Source organism: Pteropus alecto, unplaced genomic scaffold (genome assembly GCF_000325575.1).
Source record: "Pteropus alecto unplaced genomic scaffold, ASM32557v1 scaffold90, whole genome shotgun sequence".
NCBI lineage: Eukaryota > Metazoa > Chordata > Mammalia > Chiroptera > Pteropodidae > Pteropus > Pteropus alecto.
In genome coordinates, this window is record NW_006429894.1 from 360,322 (window position 1) to 377,718 (window position 17,397).

The 17,397-nt window shown below is 67.4% G+C and overlaps 3 protein-coding genes across 8 annotated transcripts in view; 2 read left to right on the forward strand and 1 right to left on the reverse strand.

Moving 5' to 3' along the window:
* The first annotated feature begins 74 nt into the window (after window positions 1-74).
* Window positions 75-3,247, forward strand: TNNI1 (troponin I1, slow skeletal type). 2 transcript variants are annotated; one of them, XM_025044596.1, is made up of 4 exons: window positions 75-659; window positions 1,364-1,453; window positions 2,311-2,487; window positions 3,140-3,247. In XM_025044596.1, the coding sequence occupies exons 1-4, from the start codon at window positions 534-536 to the stop codon at window positions 3,245-3,247; spliced, it is 501 nt and encodes a 166-aa protein (XP_024900364.1). In that variant the 5' UTR covers window positions 75-533. The 2 variants fall into 2 exon arrangements, with proteins under 2 accessions (XP_024900364.1, XP_024900359.1); XM_025044591.1 differs by lacking the exon at window positions 3,140-3,247 and having other exon boundaries at window positions 2,311-3,133.
* On the reverse strand, window positions 1,082-11,686 carry LOC107195508. 2 transcript variants are annotated; one of them, XR_003045410.1, is made up of 5 exons: window positions 10,199-11,288; window positions 8,708-9,027; window positions 7,899-8,450; window positions 7,357-7,715; window positions 1,082-2,454 (listed from the first exon to the last, which is right to left on the reverse strand). XR_003045410.1 is itself a non-coding variant. In XM_015587533.2 (5 exons), exons 2-4 carry the CDS (start codon window positions 10,264-10,266, stop codon window positions 7,927-7,929), a joined length of 912 nt encoding a protein of 303 aa, XP_015443019.1. In that variant the 5' UTR covers window positions 10,267-10,363; window positions 11,553-11,686; the 3' UTR covers window positions 3,957-7,715; window positions 7,899-7,926. The 2 variants fall into 2 exon arrangements, 1 of the variants encoding a protein (XP_015443019.1); XM_015587533.2 differs by lacking the exon at window positions 1,082-2,454 and adding an exon at window positions 11,553-11,686 and having other exon boundaries at window positions 3,957-7,715; window positions 10,199-10,363.
* The window catches only part of LAD1 (ladinin 1), an 11,128-nt gene continuing 3,900 nt past the window's right edge, over window positions 10,170-17,397 (forward strand). For 2 of the 4 annotated variants that reach the window (XM_025044585.1, XM_025044587.1), the window contains exons 1-4: window positions 10,170-10,302; window positions 14,372-14,506; window positions 15,626-16,376; window positions 16,864-16,968. In XM_025044585.1, coding sequence (XP_024900353.1) covers window positions 10,265-10,302; window positions 14,372-14,506; window positions 15,626-16,376; window positions 16,864-16,968 — 1,029 coding nt within the window. In that variant the 5' untranslated portion in view covers window positions 10,170-10,264. Of the gene's footprint in view, window positions 10,303-11,284; window positions 11,727-14,371; window positions 14,507-15,625; window positions 16,377-16,863; window positions 16,969-17,397 lie in introns of those variants that run through there. The other 2 variants (XM_015587526.2, XM_015587515.2) reach the window with 2 other exon arrangements.

The window sequence follows — 17,397 nt, forward strand, 5'->3', positions numbered from 1 at the left end:
TTGAGGCCGGCCGGGCACTGGCCCTGGGGACGGCCGGTGGCGGGCAGAGCGAGGGCCATGCAGACTGTGGGTGCTGTGTGGGTCGTGGAAGGGCCAAGCCGGCCAGAGCAGGGCTGGGGAGCAGGCAGGGGGCCTGGCTGTCACCCAGAGCCAGGGTCGGAGGCGGTGGCCGGATGCAGGGCGGGAGGCCAGGCCAGGGGCGGAGGGACTTGCTTCATTTGCTGAGAGTGTCTCTCCTGGAGCTTTGTGGCCCGACACAGACAGACAGGGCAAGAGGAGGCTGGGAGGGAGACGTGAGCCCCGAGGTTTGTGAGCGAGTGCGTTCGCCCCGCGTGCCCTCGCCCGGCCTGCCTGCAGCCACGGCCACTCGCCCTCGCTCGGCGGCCGCTCTGTCCACACGCTCCCTGTCTGGGCCCCGTCGAGCGTGAGGACCAGGCCACAGAGCCAGCGGAGGCCGGAGCCGCCCAGCCCGGGGTCCGCCATCCCCTAGGCGGGCCGGGCAGGCTCAGCAGCCGCTGTCCTTCCAGAGCCTGATGCTGGCCAAGGCCAAGGAGTGCTGGGAGCAGGAGCAGGAGGAGCGGGAGGCCGAGAAGTCCCGCTACCTGGCTCAGCGCATCCCCACGCTGCAGACCCGCGGCCTGTCCCTCAGCGCCCTGCAGGTGAGCCTTGAGCGGGGGGCGCCGCCGGGGACCGGGGGCAGGAGCCTGAGCTGGCGCCACTCGCCCTGCCGGTCCCCCGGGGGCCTCGCGTAGCCTTCCCGGTCCCTGCAGCTGCTCGTGGGCCCTGCTGTCCAGGTGCAGGAAGCAAGGGGGCCTCAGGGGGCCGAGTCGATGGACATGGGAGGTGGGCGGGCCTCGGGGAGCCCCGGCTCGTCCTTCCCTGCGGGGGGTCTGGCCTGATTTCAAACGCTGATGACGGAGCGAGCAGGAGGACAGACGCCCAGTGTCACCGTGCCTATGTCACCGTGTCACCGTGCTCATGTCACCGTGTCACGGTGTTCATGTCACCGTGTCACCGTGCTCACGTCACCGTGTCACCGCGCTCATGTCACCGTGTCACTGCGCTCACGTCGCCGGTGCTCATGGTCTCCCCAGGGCAGGTCACAAGCCGTTTCCATTTTATTACTGTCGTTTAATACATGGTTTTCAAATTTTTCCGTAATTGACTTACATTGTTATTTTTTCCATAAGACAACTTTTTAAAGAAAACAAGTGCATTCAGAAGGCAGAAACGGCTCCCACGCTGAGCTGCCCAGTCACGAACTTGCTAAGGGGCCCGTCAGGGGGGCCAGGGCCAGGGCCCGAGGCAGGGGCCAGGGGGCCGGAGGCTGAGTGGCGCCTCCTCCCGCCTGTTTGTCCCCCAGGACCTGTGCCGGGACCTGCACGCCAAGGTGGAGGTGGTGGACGAGGAGAGATATGACATTGAGGCCAAGTGCCTGCACAACACCAGGGAGGTGAGGCTGGGAGGCTGAGGGGGGCGGGGGGCGCCGACGCCTCAGCTGTGGACCAGGCCCCTCCTTCTGCAAGCTCTGGGGGTGGCCACTCAGCAGGGCACGCTGGCCCCCTGACTCCGGCCCCACAGGGCTGGAGATGGCAGAGGGGAGCACACTGTCCCCCTCACCGGCCACGCGGGCCCCTCAGCCCAGAGAGGCCACCTCCTCAGTGCCCACCACGCAGACGCACTGGCCTGTTAGCTACACCTCGGCCCTGTGGCTAGCGTCGCGAGCCTCTGGCCCTCCTTGCACGCCTGCAGATAAGTCAGTGCTGCTGTCCGCACATCAGGGAGGAGGAGACTGAGGTTCAAGGAGGCCCAGGTCTCACGGTGGGGGTGACCCCTACTCTGTGTAGACTCTGCTCGGAGCTGGAAGGCAGGTGCCTGTGCTTCTGGGCACTTGTCCAAGCGGGGAGGGGCCAGAGGTTCCCCCACCTCTCCCCCTCAGCAATGGTGTCTGTGGGCTCACGAGTCTCCCCAGAGAGGGCACCCTGCAAATTCCACAGGGCTCGGGACCTGGGGTTCACCCACCCTGTGGGGCCAAGGCCGTGCCCAGGGTGAGCCCCTGCGAAGGCTCGGTGTCCAGTGCCCGGGGACAGCACCGAGATGGCGACAATGCGCAGAGCTGGCCTCTGAAGGCGCCTGTGTGTGCTGAGCTCCTGGGGTGCCCGGCTGTTCGTGGCCACCGCCCCCGAGGCCTGGGCTTCACGCTCATCAGCGGCAACTCCTGCCGAGTGGCGGGCGGGCCTGCCGGCCGGAAGCCACACTCGAGGTCCCAGGAAGGGTGGCCCGCAGCGAGCCCCTCACCCCCGCCCGCAGATCAAGGACCTGAAGCTGAAGGTGCTGGACCTCCGCGGCAAGTTCAAGCGGCCGCCCCTGCGCCGCGTGCGCGTCTCGGCCGACGCCATGCTGCGTGCGCTGCTGGGCTCCAAGCACAAGGTGTCCATGGACCTGCGGGCCAACCTGAAGTCCGTGAAGAAGGAGGACACGGAGAAGGTGAGCCGCCCCAGGCCCTCGCCCAGCCCGGCCCGGGTCAGCCTGGGCCCCCCAGAAGGCTCTCATCCCCTGGGAGGCCTGGCTGGAGTCTCATTGTTTTGGGAGGAAGGACACCGGCCTTCTTCCTTGGCTGCTCCCAGTCGCAAAGAAAGCCAGACCCAGGAGCCAAACGCCCCGGCGAAGAGGGCGTGGGGGTTAGGGGCAGGGGACCCCGCCCTCTGTCACGCAGACAGCAGGCCCTCACCGTCACTGCACACGGGCACAAGCGCGGGGGCCGAGCTCAGCCTCCCGCCCAGCCACAGATCACTCAGACGGGGCCAGCTCGCAGCGTCCACGCCCCGAGCAGCACGGGCGGGTGAGAAGCCTGGTCTCCGGCCCAAAGCGCATCCTAACGGGAAGCAGTGGACCAGGCAGTGTGCTGATGAAGTGGGGCATGAGCCCAATGAGCAGGAGGAAGGCTTCCTGGAGGAGGCGGCCTCGAGCTGCCGAGCGTCCCGCCAGGAGCGGGGCGGGGGGCGGGAGTGGGGTGGGAACCAGCCCATCACCATCACGGTCGCCCAGAACTCCCGACCCACATAACGCCCGCTGCCCGCCGAGCCTCGGCGTGGTGAGGGTCCGGCCAGTCTCTGACCCGCGTGTGGCCGGCCCCCAGGAGCGGCCCGTGGAGGTGGGTGACTGGAGGAAGAATGTGGAGGCCATGTCCGGGATGGAGGGCCGGAAGAAGATGTTCGACGCTGCCAAGTCTCCGACCACCCAGTAGAGGTACCTGCGGACCAGCCCCTCCTCCCGGGCCCCCGAGTCTGAAGGCGGGGTGGGGCCCCCGGACAAGGCTGGCGGCCATGCCACAGGCGGGGGGTGCTGATGAGGGTCGCTCCTGTGGGCCCAGCCCTGGATCAGCACCTGGGACGTTGGGCGGGTCACCTGTGGAGGTCCCCTCGTCAGTAACTGGGGTTGTAGCCGACCTGTGGGTCTCCGGGTGTGCCTCTGGGACCAGCGGCATGGGCACCGCCCCAGGCTGCAGGTGGCCCACCCCACCCCGGGCCCACTGAATGGAGCTCTGGGGAGAGCTGCCCTCCAAGTTCCGATGCAAGGGTTTGAGGATTAGAGGGCCCCTGAGGGCCCTCCGGCCCCCACTTTCTGAAAGTTTAAGCTATTTTCATACCTCCGGGGTACCCTGTAAAGCGCCCTGCACCCCAGGCCCTGCCCTGGGGGTCCAGCATCCTCTCCGAGGACATTGCTGGGGGAACAACGGGACAGAGCAGCAGAGTCGGGCCCTCTGAGGGAGCGCGGGGCGTGCAGGGGCTCAGGGCAGGGCTCTGTGGGCGGACTCTCTCCGGAGGGGTGGCGGGCATCAGAGACAGGGAGGGCAGGTCGGGAGCGGGCGAGGCCATGAAGCCAGGTGGGGATTGAGCAGGCAGGGAGGGCCTCCTGGAGGAGGCCAGCAGGGGCTCAGACGGATGGGGAGGGAGCTGGGGCCCAGGCTTCCTGGGAGCCCCTGTGGGCTGAGAAGTCCAGGGGCTGCCTGTGCCCGGGGAAGTCAGGGACCCGCCAAGGGCACATGGTCAGCGGGACTGACGGCTGCCGCCTCTCTGTCCCCACAGGCCACTTGCCGCGCTGGTTCTGGGCCCCTGCGTGCTCCTTCCCCTGCACCTCTCTGCACCCCGGCCCCACCCTGCCCCACCTCTGCCTGCAGCCTGAGTGCCTCCCCCCGGAGCTGGGGTTCACGGACACACCGCCCCCGCTGCCTCCCTCGACTGCTGTGACGTGCAGAGCGGCCTTCATTAAAGCCCCAGCGTCTGGCCATTTCTGTGGCTCTGGCGGCGAGGGCGTGGGAGAGGGGAGGCGGGTGTCTGTGAAGACAGAGCTGTGCTGGCTCCACGTGGGAGTTCCGTGTCACGACAGCTCAGGAACTGGGTGCCCCTGGGAGCCCTCTGTCCCGCCTCGGTGACTGGTGACCTCCACAGCACACCCTCAGCACCCGATGCACAGCTCACCCCAGCCCCCACGGCTCCAGCCATCGGATGGCCCCCTCCTTTCCGAGCCCCTTGCTAGTCCCCTTCCTCTGGGGCCCCTGCCCCTGGAGCCGCTGGATGCTCCTGAATGTTCTGGCTGAGAGCTGAGGGCACTTCCAGCCCCCACCCTGTCCTGCCTACACAGGCAGGGGCGGGTCAGTGTCCTGGTCCGCCAGAGGGACACCCTGCAGTTCTGCTTCTGGCCACCAGATCGCGCCTTTCCACCTCGCCCCACACCTGCTGGGCTCACCTGCCTCCACCCTGGACAGAGCTATTTCCCTTCACATTCCAGGACTGACGGGTCGTTCCCCGGGTGGGGCAGCAGCGGTCTGTCCTCCGGGCCCGGGTCCTTTCTCCATCCCACTGACATGGGACACAAAGCAGGCTGATGGGCGCCGGCCGGCTGGGGCGTGGGGAGACTGGGCAGCCTCCCCGCCCCCCACGCCGAGCAGAGTGGCTCCGGTGGAGCAGAGAGCAGAGCTCGGGGCCAGCGTGGAGCCTGGCTTCTCGGGGCAGCGTCCTCGGGACTCTGCCCCGCGGAGGACGTGGCTGGTCCCCGACCTGGGCCCCTTGGCTTATGACCCCAAGAGCGGAGCAGCCCCGTCCCACCGGCCTGTGTGTCCTGGTCCCGCCCTCTGCTCCCAGTGTATTGTCCGTCATAAATGCCAGGAGCTGGGTGCAAAGTGCAGTGTGAGCGCCTCGCGGGGGCCGGCTCTGGCACCCAGGGCTGCTCGGCTGCCAGCCGGCGGGCGATGAGCGACATGGCGGGCGTTGGGGGCAGCACTCCGCTCGAGGCTCCTGCTACGGACAGCTCCCCGGGCAGAAAGGCAGGCAGGCCTGTGCCAGGAGCAGAACCCCCACGGCACCCCAAACCCTCGGGCACAGACATGCTGGCCTCACATGCGCGTCGCACCAAGCTGGAGGGCCTGACTGCACGCTCCGTGCCACGGACGATGAGAACCCACCTGCCCTGGCCCTCGGCTCGGCCTCCCCTCTGCCCTTCTGAGAGCCGGGCCCCAGGTCACAAAGCCAAGTCCGTTCTGCCAGCCGACTATTAACCATGTCCCGGCAGATTGGGGTCCCCATCCGGCCCCCCAATGGCGGGAGGCCAGCCCCAGGCCTGACTCAGCCTATGGGCGGAAGCGCTGGGCCGGTAGCACACGCCCGAGGCAAGGGCCCGGGGGAGGGCCACGGCCTGTTCCAGGCCCGGAGGTCGCCGGTCCCTCCCGCTTCCTGGAGGGCTAGACTGGCCGACCTCCTGTGGGGACGGATGCTGCAAGGGCAGGGGCAGGTGCAAACACCCCCGAGCGCGAGGCCTGTGAGGCCCTGGGCGGACGGGAAGGGGAGGGCTCCTTGGCGGGAGAGCCAGCTGGGAGCGGGGCTGGGCCTTCTCTTGAAGCGTGGACAGGGCCTGGGGGGTGGCACGGTGTCTGGAGAGTCACCTCCAGCCCCCTCTCAGTATGGAGGGCCAGCGGGACCCGGACTGGACGCAGGAGAGCAGGGCTGAGAGCTGGGCCTCCACCGAGTGACAGCACACGGACCGGGCCCCGGGCACCCTCTGCCCAGTTAATTTATTCAGTTAGTCTTCACGTCACCGTCTCGGGAGGGAAAAACCACTTCGCAGATGGGTAAACCAGGGCACAGAGAGATCGGCGCCTCCCACGGTCACACGGCCAGGAAACGGGGGGCCAGGACCCGGCCGGGCAGTCTGTCAGCGTCCGGACTCCCGGTCCTTATCTCAATCGTGCACAACCCGACGCTGTGTTTTCACGGCTACAACACTCTGCTCTCACGAAGCCTAAGGAGCAGGCAGCTTATCCCAGATTCACTGGAGGAAACGTGGGCCTGCGGGGCGAGCCTGCTGCTCCTGCCTCTGCAGGGCACACGGGAGGCCGGAGCCCCGGTCAGCCTGGCCCCGGGGCGCCCTTTTTGGGGTCAGACTGGCCTCAGCAGAGCCCAGCCAGCCACTCTCCCAAGGGACTCGGCTGGGGGTGCAGAGCTCCCAACCCACACCGGGGAGTTCCTATAGCTCCTCCATAGCCAATGACACCCAAATGGCAGTGGGCCACAGTTGGACCTGGGGGCTCCTTGGGGGAGGGGTCTGTGGCAAACTGACACAGAGCAGCTGGCTGGGCCTGGTGCTCCTTGGTAGAAACCAGGGCAGATTGCCACCTGCCACCGTCTCGTCTCTGCGTGTCCCGGCCTGGCCCTCTGGAGGCCAGCCTCGGCTCCCCATCCACACAAGGTCCCTCCCTCCACGGGTGGCGCTAAGCCACGGTGTCTCACGTGCCCTGTGGGGAGGGAGCCGGTTAAACATTAGCCTGATGGCCCCCCGCGAAGGGAGTCACACTCCCCAAGGGCTGCGCAGCCGGGGGGCAGTTATGTTCCAGCTGGGTGACCAAGCTGTGGAAGCTCAGGACAGGCCGCTGGGAGGCAGCCTCCTCCCCAGACCACAGCAGGGGTCTCTCCTGGAAAAGCCCCAAGGCTGGCGGCCAGGCCCTTCCCTGGAGGGTGAGGACATTCTCTCACTCCAGGACACACCCCCCGGGCTGGCCTGCGGGTCCCCTGAGGCCAGGGCTGAGCAGCTGAGCTCCATAACTCCTGGCACAGAGCACTGCAGGCTGGCTCTGGAGGCCCAGAGACGGACAGTGACTTGCTTAAGGTCACAACGCTAACTGGGGCAAAAATGCAGGTCCCTGGATTCTTAGTCCACTGGGGGTGCTGGGTGTGGGCAGAGGCCTGGGCAGCCGAGCAGGTGGGCCGCCTCTAGCCCCGGCTCAGCACCCACCTGGCTCCAGCGCCAAACCTGGGTGACCTGGCCCTTTGCTTGGGGTTCGGGAGAGAAGTGTGGCCTCACCTGGGAGCCAGGGCAGGTGTCCTGAGCCCTGAGTCCCGGCGGAGGGGTGTGTGCCCACTGGTGACTGCCCACCTGAAGCGGGGAGTGGTGCGTGGGCACACGCACGCAGCGTGCAGGCTGGCGGCTGCCTGCTGTGGGCATGGCGATGCCTAATCGGCTCTCGGTGACCCAACTTTCAATGGTGGGGCCACTGCACTCGGGTCTCCGTGAAGAGCGCTCCCGTGTCCTGCGTGTGGGCTCGCCTTAACTTCAGCCGTTTACTATTAAAATATTCTTTAGCGTGGGCGGGGGGACGGCGGGCGGCAGTTGCGTTTCAATGTCCTTGCTTCACAAGATCAAGCGGTGGCAGCGCCGTTCGGCTGTGCCCCTCAAAGACAGACTATTAGTCTGAAAAAACCAAGAGCCAGGGAACCTCTGTCCTGGGTGCTTTGGGGTGCACGTCTTGTCACCTGGCAGTGGGGATGGAGCCCGTGTGCCGGTGTGACTCCCGGCCCGTCTGGTCTGGGGCTGGGGAGCCCCCTGGACACCCCCAGGGGCCGGCGGTGGGGAATTCCAGAGCCTGACGTCTGCTCATCTGCTCGGGGAGGGGAGAGGTGGGCCCTCCCGCCGACGGCTGGGAAGTCTCAGAAAGCCCTGGCCTGGACCAGGGACTTCCCGTGTGAGGAGCCATCTCCGAGCCTCTCCCCAGAGGCAGCGACAGCACACGCTCCCAGTGCGAGATGTTTGGACAGTTGACAGAATCATAAAGTGAACACCCTCACGTTTTAAGAAATAGGGTGTTGCCCGGATTTTGGAGGCCCCCGTGGACCCCTCACCCCCGTCCCAACCCTCCTTCTCCACAAAGGGGGACGCGGGCCGACACTTCGTGCCTCGTTCCCTGGCCCGTCTGCGTCGTGTCGCCACAGCTTTAGGAACCCCTAAGGCGTGCTGGCCTACTTCGCGTCTGACGGGCGTGCGTGCCTTCTGCTTCTGCCCGTTTCTTTGTTCGAGGTTGAGGGCGAGACATTCATCCCGGTGGAGACACTGACCTGTGGCTCGTTTTCTGTGCTGGGACATGAAGCGATGACGGTGCCTCTGCTTACCTACCCGTTTTCCTGTCGAGACATTTGGGTGGTTTCCAGGATTCTGCTGCTGGTTGGTGGCACTCGGTCACAGCAGCCCTGGAGACCACCGCGCTGACACGGCGCCAAGCCCAGCGCCTGGCATGCAGAGAGCGTGCGGCGAACGTTCGCGGTAACACGTGCCACACGAAACTTACTTCTCGCTTCCGGAGGCGTCGGCACAAAAGCCGTCCGTGTCTTTGGGTTTTTATAGCCATAGAGAGGGTGTCGAATTTTGGACTTTTAGGTACCTGACTGACTGTCCCTTGGCTCCATGAAGGGTCCCCGGAAGGGCCAAGCTTCAAATGACTGGGAGTGTTTTTCTTCCCGGGTTGAGGCGCTGTCGCTGACACCATGTGGGACAGACGGCAGGCTCCGAGGGTGTCGGGCCCTAGACCCGAGGCTCCGGGGACACGGGCTGCGCTGTTCCCTCCTTCTCTTTCCTGGAAAGGCTGCATGGCTCGCGGTCCTGCCTTGGCCTCTGCCCGGAGCTCTCCAAGGCCTTGTCACCTCTCGCACTGCTGGCCTGGTGTCACCAACGTGTGACGATAAGTTGCTTGATCCCCGCAGCCCTGAAGGAAGCAGGGTGAGGTCCCATTTTCCGTGACACAGATGAGAAAACGGGATTTGTCCCCAGGTCACATGGTCCGCGAATGGCAGAATCAGCTCCAAGCCAGGTCTCCAGGCCCCAGTCCCAGGAAACTCCCTTTCACCTCCCCTGCCAAGAAGGAAGGCTCCCGAGAGGAGGGGGCATTTGGGGAAGGACTTGCCGCATCCAGCTGGCCGTGTGTGTTTTGGGCTTTGGCTCGGCGCTGGCTTGCGGTTTCCCGGTGGGGGTGGGGATGGGGACCGTGAGGCCACCGGCCTGGGATCAGGGCGGGAGGTAGGCCCGGCTCTGCGGGGCGCCTGGGCCCGCACCTCACTCCTGTCCGGTCGGGAGCTGCCTCCAGCTCCGGGACATAAACTTCCCCGCGCTCAGCCGGCCTGGCGCTGGCTCCTGCCTGGGAAGCACCTACACCCACTACCCCAGGTGGCAGGTAAAGGGAGCCAGGTGGGTTGCCTCAGGTTGCCGGGTTCCAGCCCGGGTTACCCACGGCCCCCCTGCCTTCCAGGCGAGCAGAGCCGCCGCCGGGCTGTCCCACACTCTGCCCCTCGGGCCCAAAGTCCAGCACCAGAGAGAGAGTCGCGCCTCTGACGGCGGCCGGGTTCAGCGCTGCGGCACGCGATCGCCGGCAGAAGCGCCTCCGAGGCTCGCTCTTGGGGAGGGGCCGCCCCGCCCACTTCAGCCAGCGCGGGGGAGCGGGGTGCGCTCTGCACCCCGGACCGCGGTACCTGCGCCCCGTTCCAGCCCGGCTTCCTGCTCTCGGTTTCTCGGGCGCAGTCGGTTCCCGGCAGTGAGCTCAGCCTGACCCCGATCTGCGGGTCCCACCCCCTGCCTGGGCACCCCGGGCCGGGCCGCAACACCTGCGCGAGGAGGCGCCCAGCGCGGAGCTGGTCCGACTGGTTCTGAGCAGGAAGCCGGCGCCCTCGCCCCCGGCCGCCCGCCCGCCCGCCGACCAGCCCCGCGCCACCGGGCGTCCGTGCGGCGGTCCGCGCGGCAGTCTGTCTGGGGCCGGGGCGGGGACCGGGGCGGGACCGGGGCGAAGGTCCGGGAGCCCACCCCTCCGAGGCCGCTCCCGGCCGCAAATCAGCGCGCGGCGCGGCGCGGGGCGGGCGGCGGATATAAGCGCCAGGTGACCTACCTGGGCCGGCGGCGGGGGAGGGGCGCGCAGGTGAGGTGGCCCCGCAGAGCTCGCGGCCCTGGCAGCATGTCCGGCGGCAGGAAGGACTGGTCCGCGCTGTCCAGGTGAGCCCGCGGCGGGAGGGGCAGCGGGCACCGTTGGGTCTTCCTTCCTGACAGTCTGGCGCTAAGGGGGGGCCCCTGGTCTTACTGCTCCTCTGGAGACAGCGTCGGGGCGACACCAGGGAGCCCCATGGGACAGAGGGTGTGTGCTGGCCCCTCACCGCTTCCTTTCTGCCCCTTGGGGCTGGAGGCCAAGCACAGGGTGCCTGGGAGGGCTGCTCCCTGGCCTGGAGAGCCCCCCACCCTATGACCCTGTTCTCAGGGTTCAGGAGGGGTCAGAGCTGTCCAGTGGACCCCAGGGAGGTGTCCCTCAGCCCTTCCTGGCAGGCAGGAGTGGGACCCTTCCCAGCTGGGAGGGTGACGGACAGGACTGGGCGTGTGGGGGACAGCCCCTCTGGCCATGAGGCCCAGACTTGGGCACTGGGGCGGTGTCTGGGCCTGGCCAGCTGGAGATAGCTCCCGACCCCTCCGCACCCCAGTATTTACTTGTGACCTGGGCCCTCAAAGGGCCAGGAAGGTGGGGGTGTCTTATCCTCAGCTGCCAGGCTGCCTGTCAGGGCTGGGGGAGGGGGTTCGTCCCAGAGGCAGCCCCCCTCACGGAGCTGCTCCGCGTGCCCCAGAAGTGCTTCCATGAGCACCGTCACCTCCTTGTCCGCACCGTCCCCCGCCCGCACACCGTCTTGCCCCTGAAGAAACAGGCCCTGGAGCTCAGAGCCATCTCCACACTCTGCGCCCCACAGGCTCTGGCTGGGTAGAAACCGGCCTCTCGGCCCCTCCCAGGCGGACCCTGGGGGATCACAGCCCTCGGCGCTCTGAGCCCGGGGCTGTCTCTGCAGGGGCTGCCTCTTCAGACCTTGCCCACTAAGTCGTCCCAGGCTTTCCTCCCCTCCTTGGAGGGAGGGGTGTCCAGAGCTTCACCAGGGTCTCAGCCACCCCCTCCCCCCCGCCGCCGCAGCTCATCCCCAGGACTGGGGTCCTCCCAGCGCGCTAAGGCACAGCTGGCTAGTAAGACCCATGTGGAGAGGCCCATGGGGTCTGTGGGGGAGATAAGCTCCAAGAATGGGGGGACCCAGTGCTCTGAGGAAGGAGCTGGGCGGCCAGGGGTTGGACACACCCCAGGGAAGGTATGTGCTTAGGGTGGGGCTGAGAGTCACGGCCTTGGACTCTGCATGTGGGTCAGTGTGCCGGGGGCGGATGTGGGAATGCCTTTGGGTTTCGGCCCGGCATCTCTGTGCCGACGGCCGGGTGCTTACCCCTGTGTGCGGGCCGCTTGCGGCCGGCGAGCTGAGCGGAGGCCTGTGTGGGCAGCAGGTTCTCCGCTGCCGAGTCTGGGTCTTGGGCGCCCGAGCAGGGTCGGCCTGGGTGTTCACCGACAGCCTCGGTGCAGAGCCTCGGGGTGGAGATGGGAAGCAGGCCCGAGCTCCCCAGTGCGTCTGGTGGGATGCGTGTGGTTTTGTGTCTAGAGCGTGCCTGGGCCTGTGCGGGCGGGGCGGGAATGGGGTGGGCAGCTGGGCACTGTGCCTTTAAGGTGGGAGCAGGGTCTGGTCTTAGCTTGTCCTCTGCTCAGGTGGATGTGGTCTCGGGTGGCAGCAGGGGTGGGGCCGAGTTCCCACGGCTGTCCGCGGGATCCTGGGGGACCAGTCCTGCCCCAGGAGCCCCTGCCCCGCAGGGCCCCAGCCTTGGCAGAGCCCCCATGGCAGGCGCGCTGATGCCAGCTGATGAGGCACCCGGAGCAGAGGGCTGCTCCTGCTCAGCTCCCAGGGAACAGACCTCGGCAGCAGGAGGGAGAGGGCGCTGAGTCACTGCCACCGGCAGGCTGGGGCGGGTGGTCGGGGGGTGTGACCAGCGTGCCCCCAGCCAGGCCCCGGTTGGGGGCCGAGGACCCTGGGCAGCCCACTTTGGTGTGATAAGGAGACTCGGATGCCTGGGCCTGGCTGCTCTGTGAACAGCCTGTCCTTCCCCCGCTGGGCGGGGCGGCAGGGCTGGCCCAGCCTGTCTGCAGGGGGTGAGGGTGGATCTGAGGACACCCCGCTGAGCAGCCGGTGTTAATCATTTCCTGGCCTGGGCCTCGCTGCCCTGCCCTCCCTGAGCTGCCCTCCGGTCTGCCCCCGACACCTCTCCCTAGACCTTTGGGGCTGGGAAGGGCCGCGGCGACCACGGGGGGACCCCCTCTTGGGCGGAAGGGGAGCCTGAGGCCTGCCCCCTCAGGGGCCGCAGACTGCCCCCAGGTCACAGGGCCAGTGGGAGCGGGTGGCCTGCTTCCGGAGCCCAGGGTTCCACTCACTCCGGGGTGGCCTTTGCGCCTTCCTGTTCTTTACCCGGAGTGGCTGAGGGGTGCGGCCCTCCATGGCGGCGGAGGGAGGGCGACCCCAGGCGGAGGCGGAGGCGGAGGCGAGGGCTGTCTAGGCGAAGGGTGTGGTCAGGGCTGTGGCCTCAGCTGGCGAGGGTGGTCCCCTTCTGCGCCCTGCTGCCCCGTGACATCTCACCGAGGCCTCTTCCCCGTGTTACTAACAGCAGCACCAGGAACTGCTCAGGCCCAAACGCTAGAACTTTCCGTTGTTTCGTCTCTTCGTTCCTCACCCCCGTCTCGTCTACCCCGTGGGCTCGATCTTCAAAACCCGTCGCTTCCCATCTCTGGTGCCACCGCAGCTCAAGCTCCGACGCCCCGCTGGGCGATGCAGGGGCCCCCGGCCGGCCCTGTGCTTCTCCCTCCGCCCCCTTCGGTTCTTCAGGAGACAAACAGTGTCCCACGGTGTCACCCCCTGGGCACAGCCATGCGGTGGCTCTCCAGATACTCGGAAGGAACCCAGATTCTGTCGCTGGTCTACACGGACCTCTGCTTGGCCTTGGCCTCCATCCCGGCTCCCTGTGGCCACCCTCTGGGCCCGGCCGCCCCCTCCCCTAGACGCCCAGCCCGTCCCTCCCAGGCCCGTGCACTGGCCGTGTCGTCCCCCCGGCCGCTGCCTCCCTGTCCCCTCTCTCATCGCCTCCGACCTCGTTCCACTGTCCTCCCGTCACCTGCTGACGTGGTTCCTTCATGTACCTGTTTCCGGGCTCAGCGTCCCACTGCCTGCCCCCGGGATGCGTACTCCAGCGAGGGAGGGTCCCCGTCAGCGTCCTCCTCTGCCGTCCAGTCCCCGTGGCCACCCCTGGCGTGCAGTCGGTGCTCAGAGACACCTGCGTAGGGGGTGTGGGTCAGCGAGCGTGACACCGGTGGCTTCCCCCCTCTCCTTAGGGCGGGACCGGAGGAGAGGCGATGCCCGGGGCTGGGTTGGGGGCTGGCGGCCGATTGCCCGGCCTGCCTCACACGAGGCTGTTGGGGGCCTTTTCTGCAGAGGCTTCACAGATGCGTTTGTTATGCGATTTGGTTCATAAAACAGTGGGTTTCCATGACTTTTTTTTTCAGAAAAGTGTCTGCTGCTTGGTGAGTCTCTGCAGGACGGAAGGGGCTGGTCAGGTGCATCTGCCTCCTCCGGGCAGGACCGGGCCACCTCCCACCTGCCCGGTCACCCAGACAGGGCGGCCCCAGGGCCCCGCTGTGGAGTCCAGGGTCAGAGCCCACCCGAGGGGTCTCATGGGGGCCGGGTTCGCCCCCCGGGGATCCCTGGCAATGTCAGGGGGACATTTCTGGTCGCCGTTCCTGGCGGGGGGGCTGCTGGCGTCCAGCAGGCGGAGGCCGGGCGCTGTTCGCACCCCGCAGTCAGGGCAGCCCTGCCCGCGGGGCGTGTGGCCCCGATGCCAGCACCCCTGCACCGAGTAGCTCTTTACCCCAAATCCTGCAGGTTTAGCAGAAATTTAACAGCCACCGATAGACGTATAACGTAATTCAAACATTTTCTGACAGACACAGTAAACAAGTAAAGAGAGTCAGGCAAGCTCAATGACGAGCCGCCTGGCTCCCCATGTCCAAGACGCTCCAGCGTGCCGTCGACCCGCGGGCTCCTGACGAGGCATTTCACGCTGCCTTTCCTGCGGCCCTCGACGCCCCGCACGCGGTGTGCACTGAGGCCGTAGCCGCCGCACAGGGCGCCGCAGGTGGCGGGCCAGGGACTGACCCTTTCTGCCCCCGCAGCCTGGCCAGGCAGCGGACCCTGGAAGATGAGGAGGAGCAGGAACGTGAGCGCCGGAGGCGACAGCGGAGCCGCAGCTCCAGCACGGACGAGGCCCCGCGGCCTGACCCCAGCGGAGGCCGCCCGGCTGCCGACAGGTGCGCCGTCAGGGTGGGCGGGCGCCCCGTCCCCACTCCCGGGAGATGGAGCACGTGCGGCAGCCGGCCTGCCGGGGGCATGAGGCCGAGGGCTGAGCAGGGGTCCCCCACGTCCCCAGCGTCCCCTTCCGGGGCCCATCCCCCTCCGGACAGTAGCCGATACCAGCGGTGGGTCGCGTCCGCAAGCCAGGACCTCGCTGGGTGTCAGATGGGCATCACTCACCACACCCCGCGAGCGGTGCTGTGCGCCATGGCGGGTGCAGGCATGACGAGCCCACGTGGCAGGGCTGGCGTTTCCGCCCCGCCGTCGGAACCACCCTGCCCTCGGAACCGGGTCGCCTCTCAAACTCGGATCCTGCACGGCCCCTTCCCCTGGACGGACGTGGTGGCCGGCCTTGCCCCCTGGGTTTGGGAGAGGAGGGCCCGTGATTTGCTGACGTCCCATGTGAGCCAGGACAGCTGGGCTGGCACATGCACGGGGCGCGTGTCACCTCCTGACAAGCCCCGTTTGCAGATCTGGAAACTGGGGCTGAGACAGTGACTTCTCCCACGTCCAGGGGAGGGCAGGGTGCCAACAAGAAAAGCCCCTCTTTCTGCTGGGCGTTGGCCTGTCCTCTCAGGCCACCCTTGTCTTCTCGGGTCCCCAGAGAAGGCAGCGCAGGGGCCCGTGGCCGTGACACGTGACAGACAGGAGTGCGGTGGTGCCTCCGAGGCTTCGGGTCCCCAGCTCCACTGCTAGTTGGCTGTGTGACCTTGACAAACCTTGGAGTATCTCTGGCCTTGATCTCTGCTCCAAGGGCGGGGATGCATTTACGCCTTTGGACTGCAGTGCCCAGCACGGACCGCACGGGTAAAGGCGTCTCCGCCCCCGTCTGTTGATTGATGGAGCCTGGGACGCCTGGGCCTGGCGGGGGTCAGAAACTGCTTGGCAAAGCGTGGCGTGCTTTGTCCAGATGACACCTTGGAAGCCCGACGTGCAGAGCAGACGGAAGTGACCCTTCTTTAAGGGGGGGGGCAGGGCTCTGCTTCCTCACCCCTCCCTGGAGGCATCCACATCGGGTCACAGCCCCCCAATACCCTCTGATTTTGTCTGTCACCCCGTCCTGTCTTCCGGCTCAGACTGCCAAGCGTGGAGGAGACAGAGGGGCCCGAGTCACCACCGCCGGCCCCTGGAGATGGGAACGAGGGCGTCCAGGCCGTCGTCAGGACCCGGCAGGAGCGGAGGCAGAGGCGGCGGGCAGTGGAGGTTGCGCAGACCCCCACCCAGGGGCAGCTGGAGGCAGGAGGAGGAGGGGACAGCCTGGGGCCTGCGCAGGTGCAGCAGCAGCCCCTCGTGCCCAAGAGGGAGGTCGAGGCACCACCTCGCCGCAGGCTGAGCCGTGAGCAGCGTGGCCCGTGGGCCAGGGAGGAGGAGAGCTTGGTGGCCAGGGAGCCGGGAGGCGGGCTGAAGGGGGTCTCGGGGAAGCCCGCAGCCTCCGAGTCCCCTTTCCCGGAGAAGGCGTCGGCACTGGAAACGAGGCTGGGCGCACAGGGAGCGCTGGGGCTCGGGAAGCCAGCCCCAGAGAGAACCGGGGTGACCGAGAAGCTGCCGGCCCCAGGCAAGCCGTCAACCGCCGAGAGGAGACTGGTGTCTGAGAAGGCGTCGGTCTTCGAGAAGTCACCGGGATCAGAGACACAGCTGGTCCCCGAGAGGGCCGTCTCCTCGGAGGAGCCCCAGGCCCAGGAGCCGCCCGCCGCCGGGGGAGGCCTGAGCACCATCTCCGAGCAGAGGGCAAGGGACCTGCCTGAGAAGACCCCCCGGTCCTCGGCAGAACCAGGGGCATCCGATCCTCCGAGCACGGTGTCCCACCTCCCGCCCGTCACACTCCAGGTCGGCAGTGCTCCCGCCCCCCCCAGCCCCACCCAGGTGGCCCCTGGCGCCCTCGCCGAGTCCTGTCCTCTGCCCTCCGGCCGATTTTGTCTGTGTCTTCTCTCCCTGCCTGCATCCGGCCACTGTCAGAATGGGGATACCGAGGTGGGGGTAGGCTGCGGGCAGCTGAAAGGGTCATCAGCTGTGACGGGGGCGTCTCCTCGTCCAGGGGCTGGACTTCGGGACCCCAGCAATCTCTGGGGAAGAGCCCGATCCCGCTAGAAGTTCCGCTGGGAAGCTCCGCCTGGCAGTCTGGCAATACAGGGCTGTGGCCACCATCCCCACAGCAGAGGCAGACGGGCAGGTGGCAGAGGAAGGCACGGGACTGCCTTACTCCCTGCTTCCTCCTGCAGCTCCCGGGAGGGGCCAGGCCGCCTGGGGTCCCCATGGCAGCTTGGGCTCAGGGGGATACCCAGAACACCTGCATGACATTGCCCCGTCCATCCAGGTGAAACTTCCCAGCAAGGAGAAAGAGGCGGACACGTCCTCGCCCACCCGGGCCACCTACAGCAGCTCCCTCCAGCGCTCCAGCCCCCGGACCATCTCTTTCCGGGTGAGCGTCCAGGCACCTTCGTCCAGTTCAGGGGAGGACAAACCAAAGGAACCGGCGTCCGTCACAGCACAGGGCCTTGGGACAGTTACCAGTAAGGCTGTCTGCATAGAGGAGGGCTTGGATTTCCAAGGCAGTCAAGAGCAGAGGAGGCTGGGTTACATGAGGACGGCAGGTCAGTGACCTGGAGAGCAGGTGTGGACACACGTGAGCAGCCCCACCTGGTGGGAGAAGCTGGAGGTGCAGGAAGACAGCACATGCCAGGGATGCTGGTGGGGATGCTGGTGGGGATGCTGGCTGCTGTCTTTGCGGGGATGCTGGCGGTGATGCTGGCGGGGATGCTGGCCGGGATGCTGGCGGGGATGTTGGTGGTGATGCTGGCCCGGATGCTGGCGGGGATGCTGGCGGGGATGCTGGCCGGGATGCTGGCGG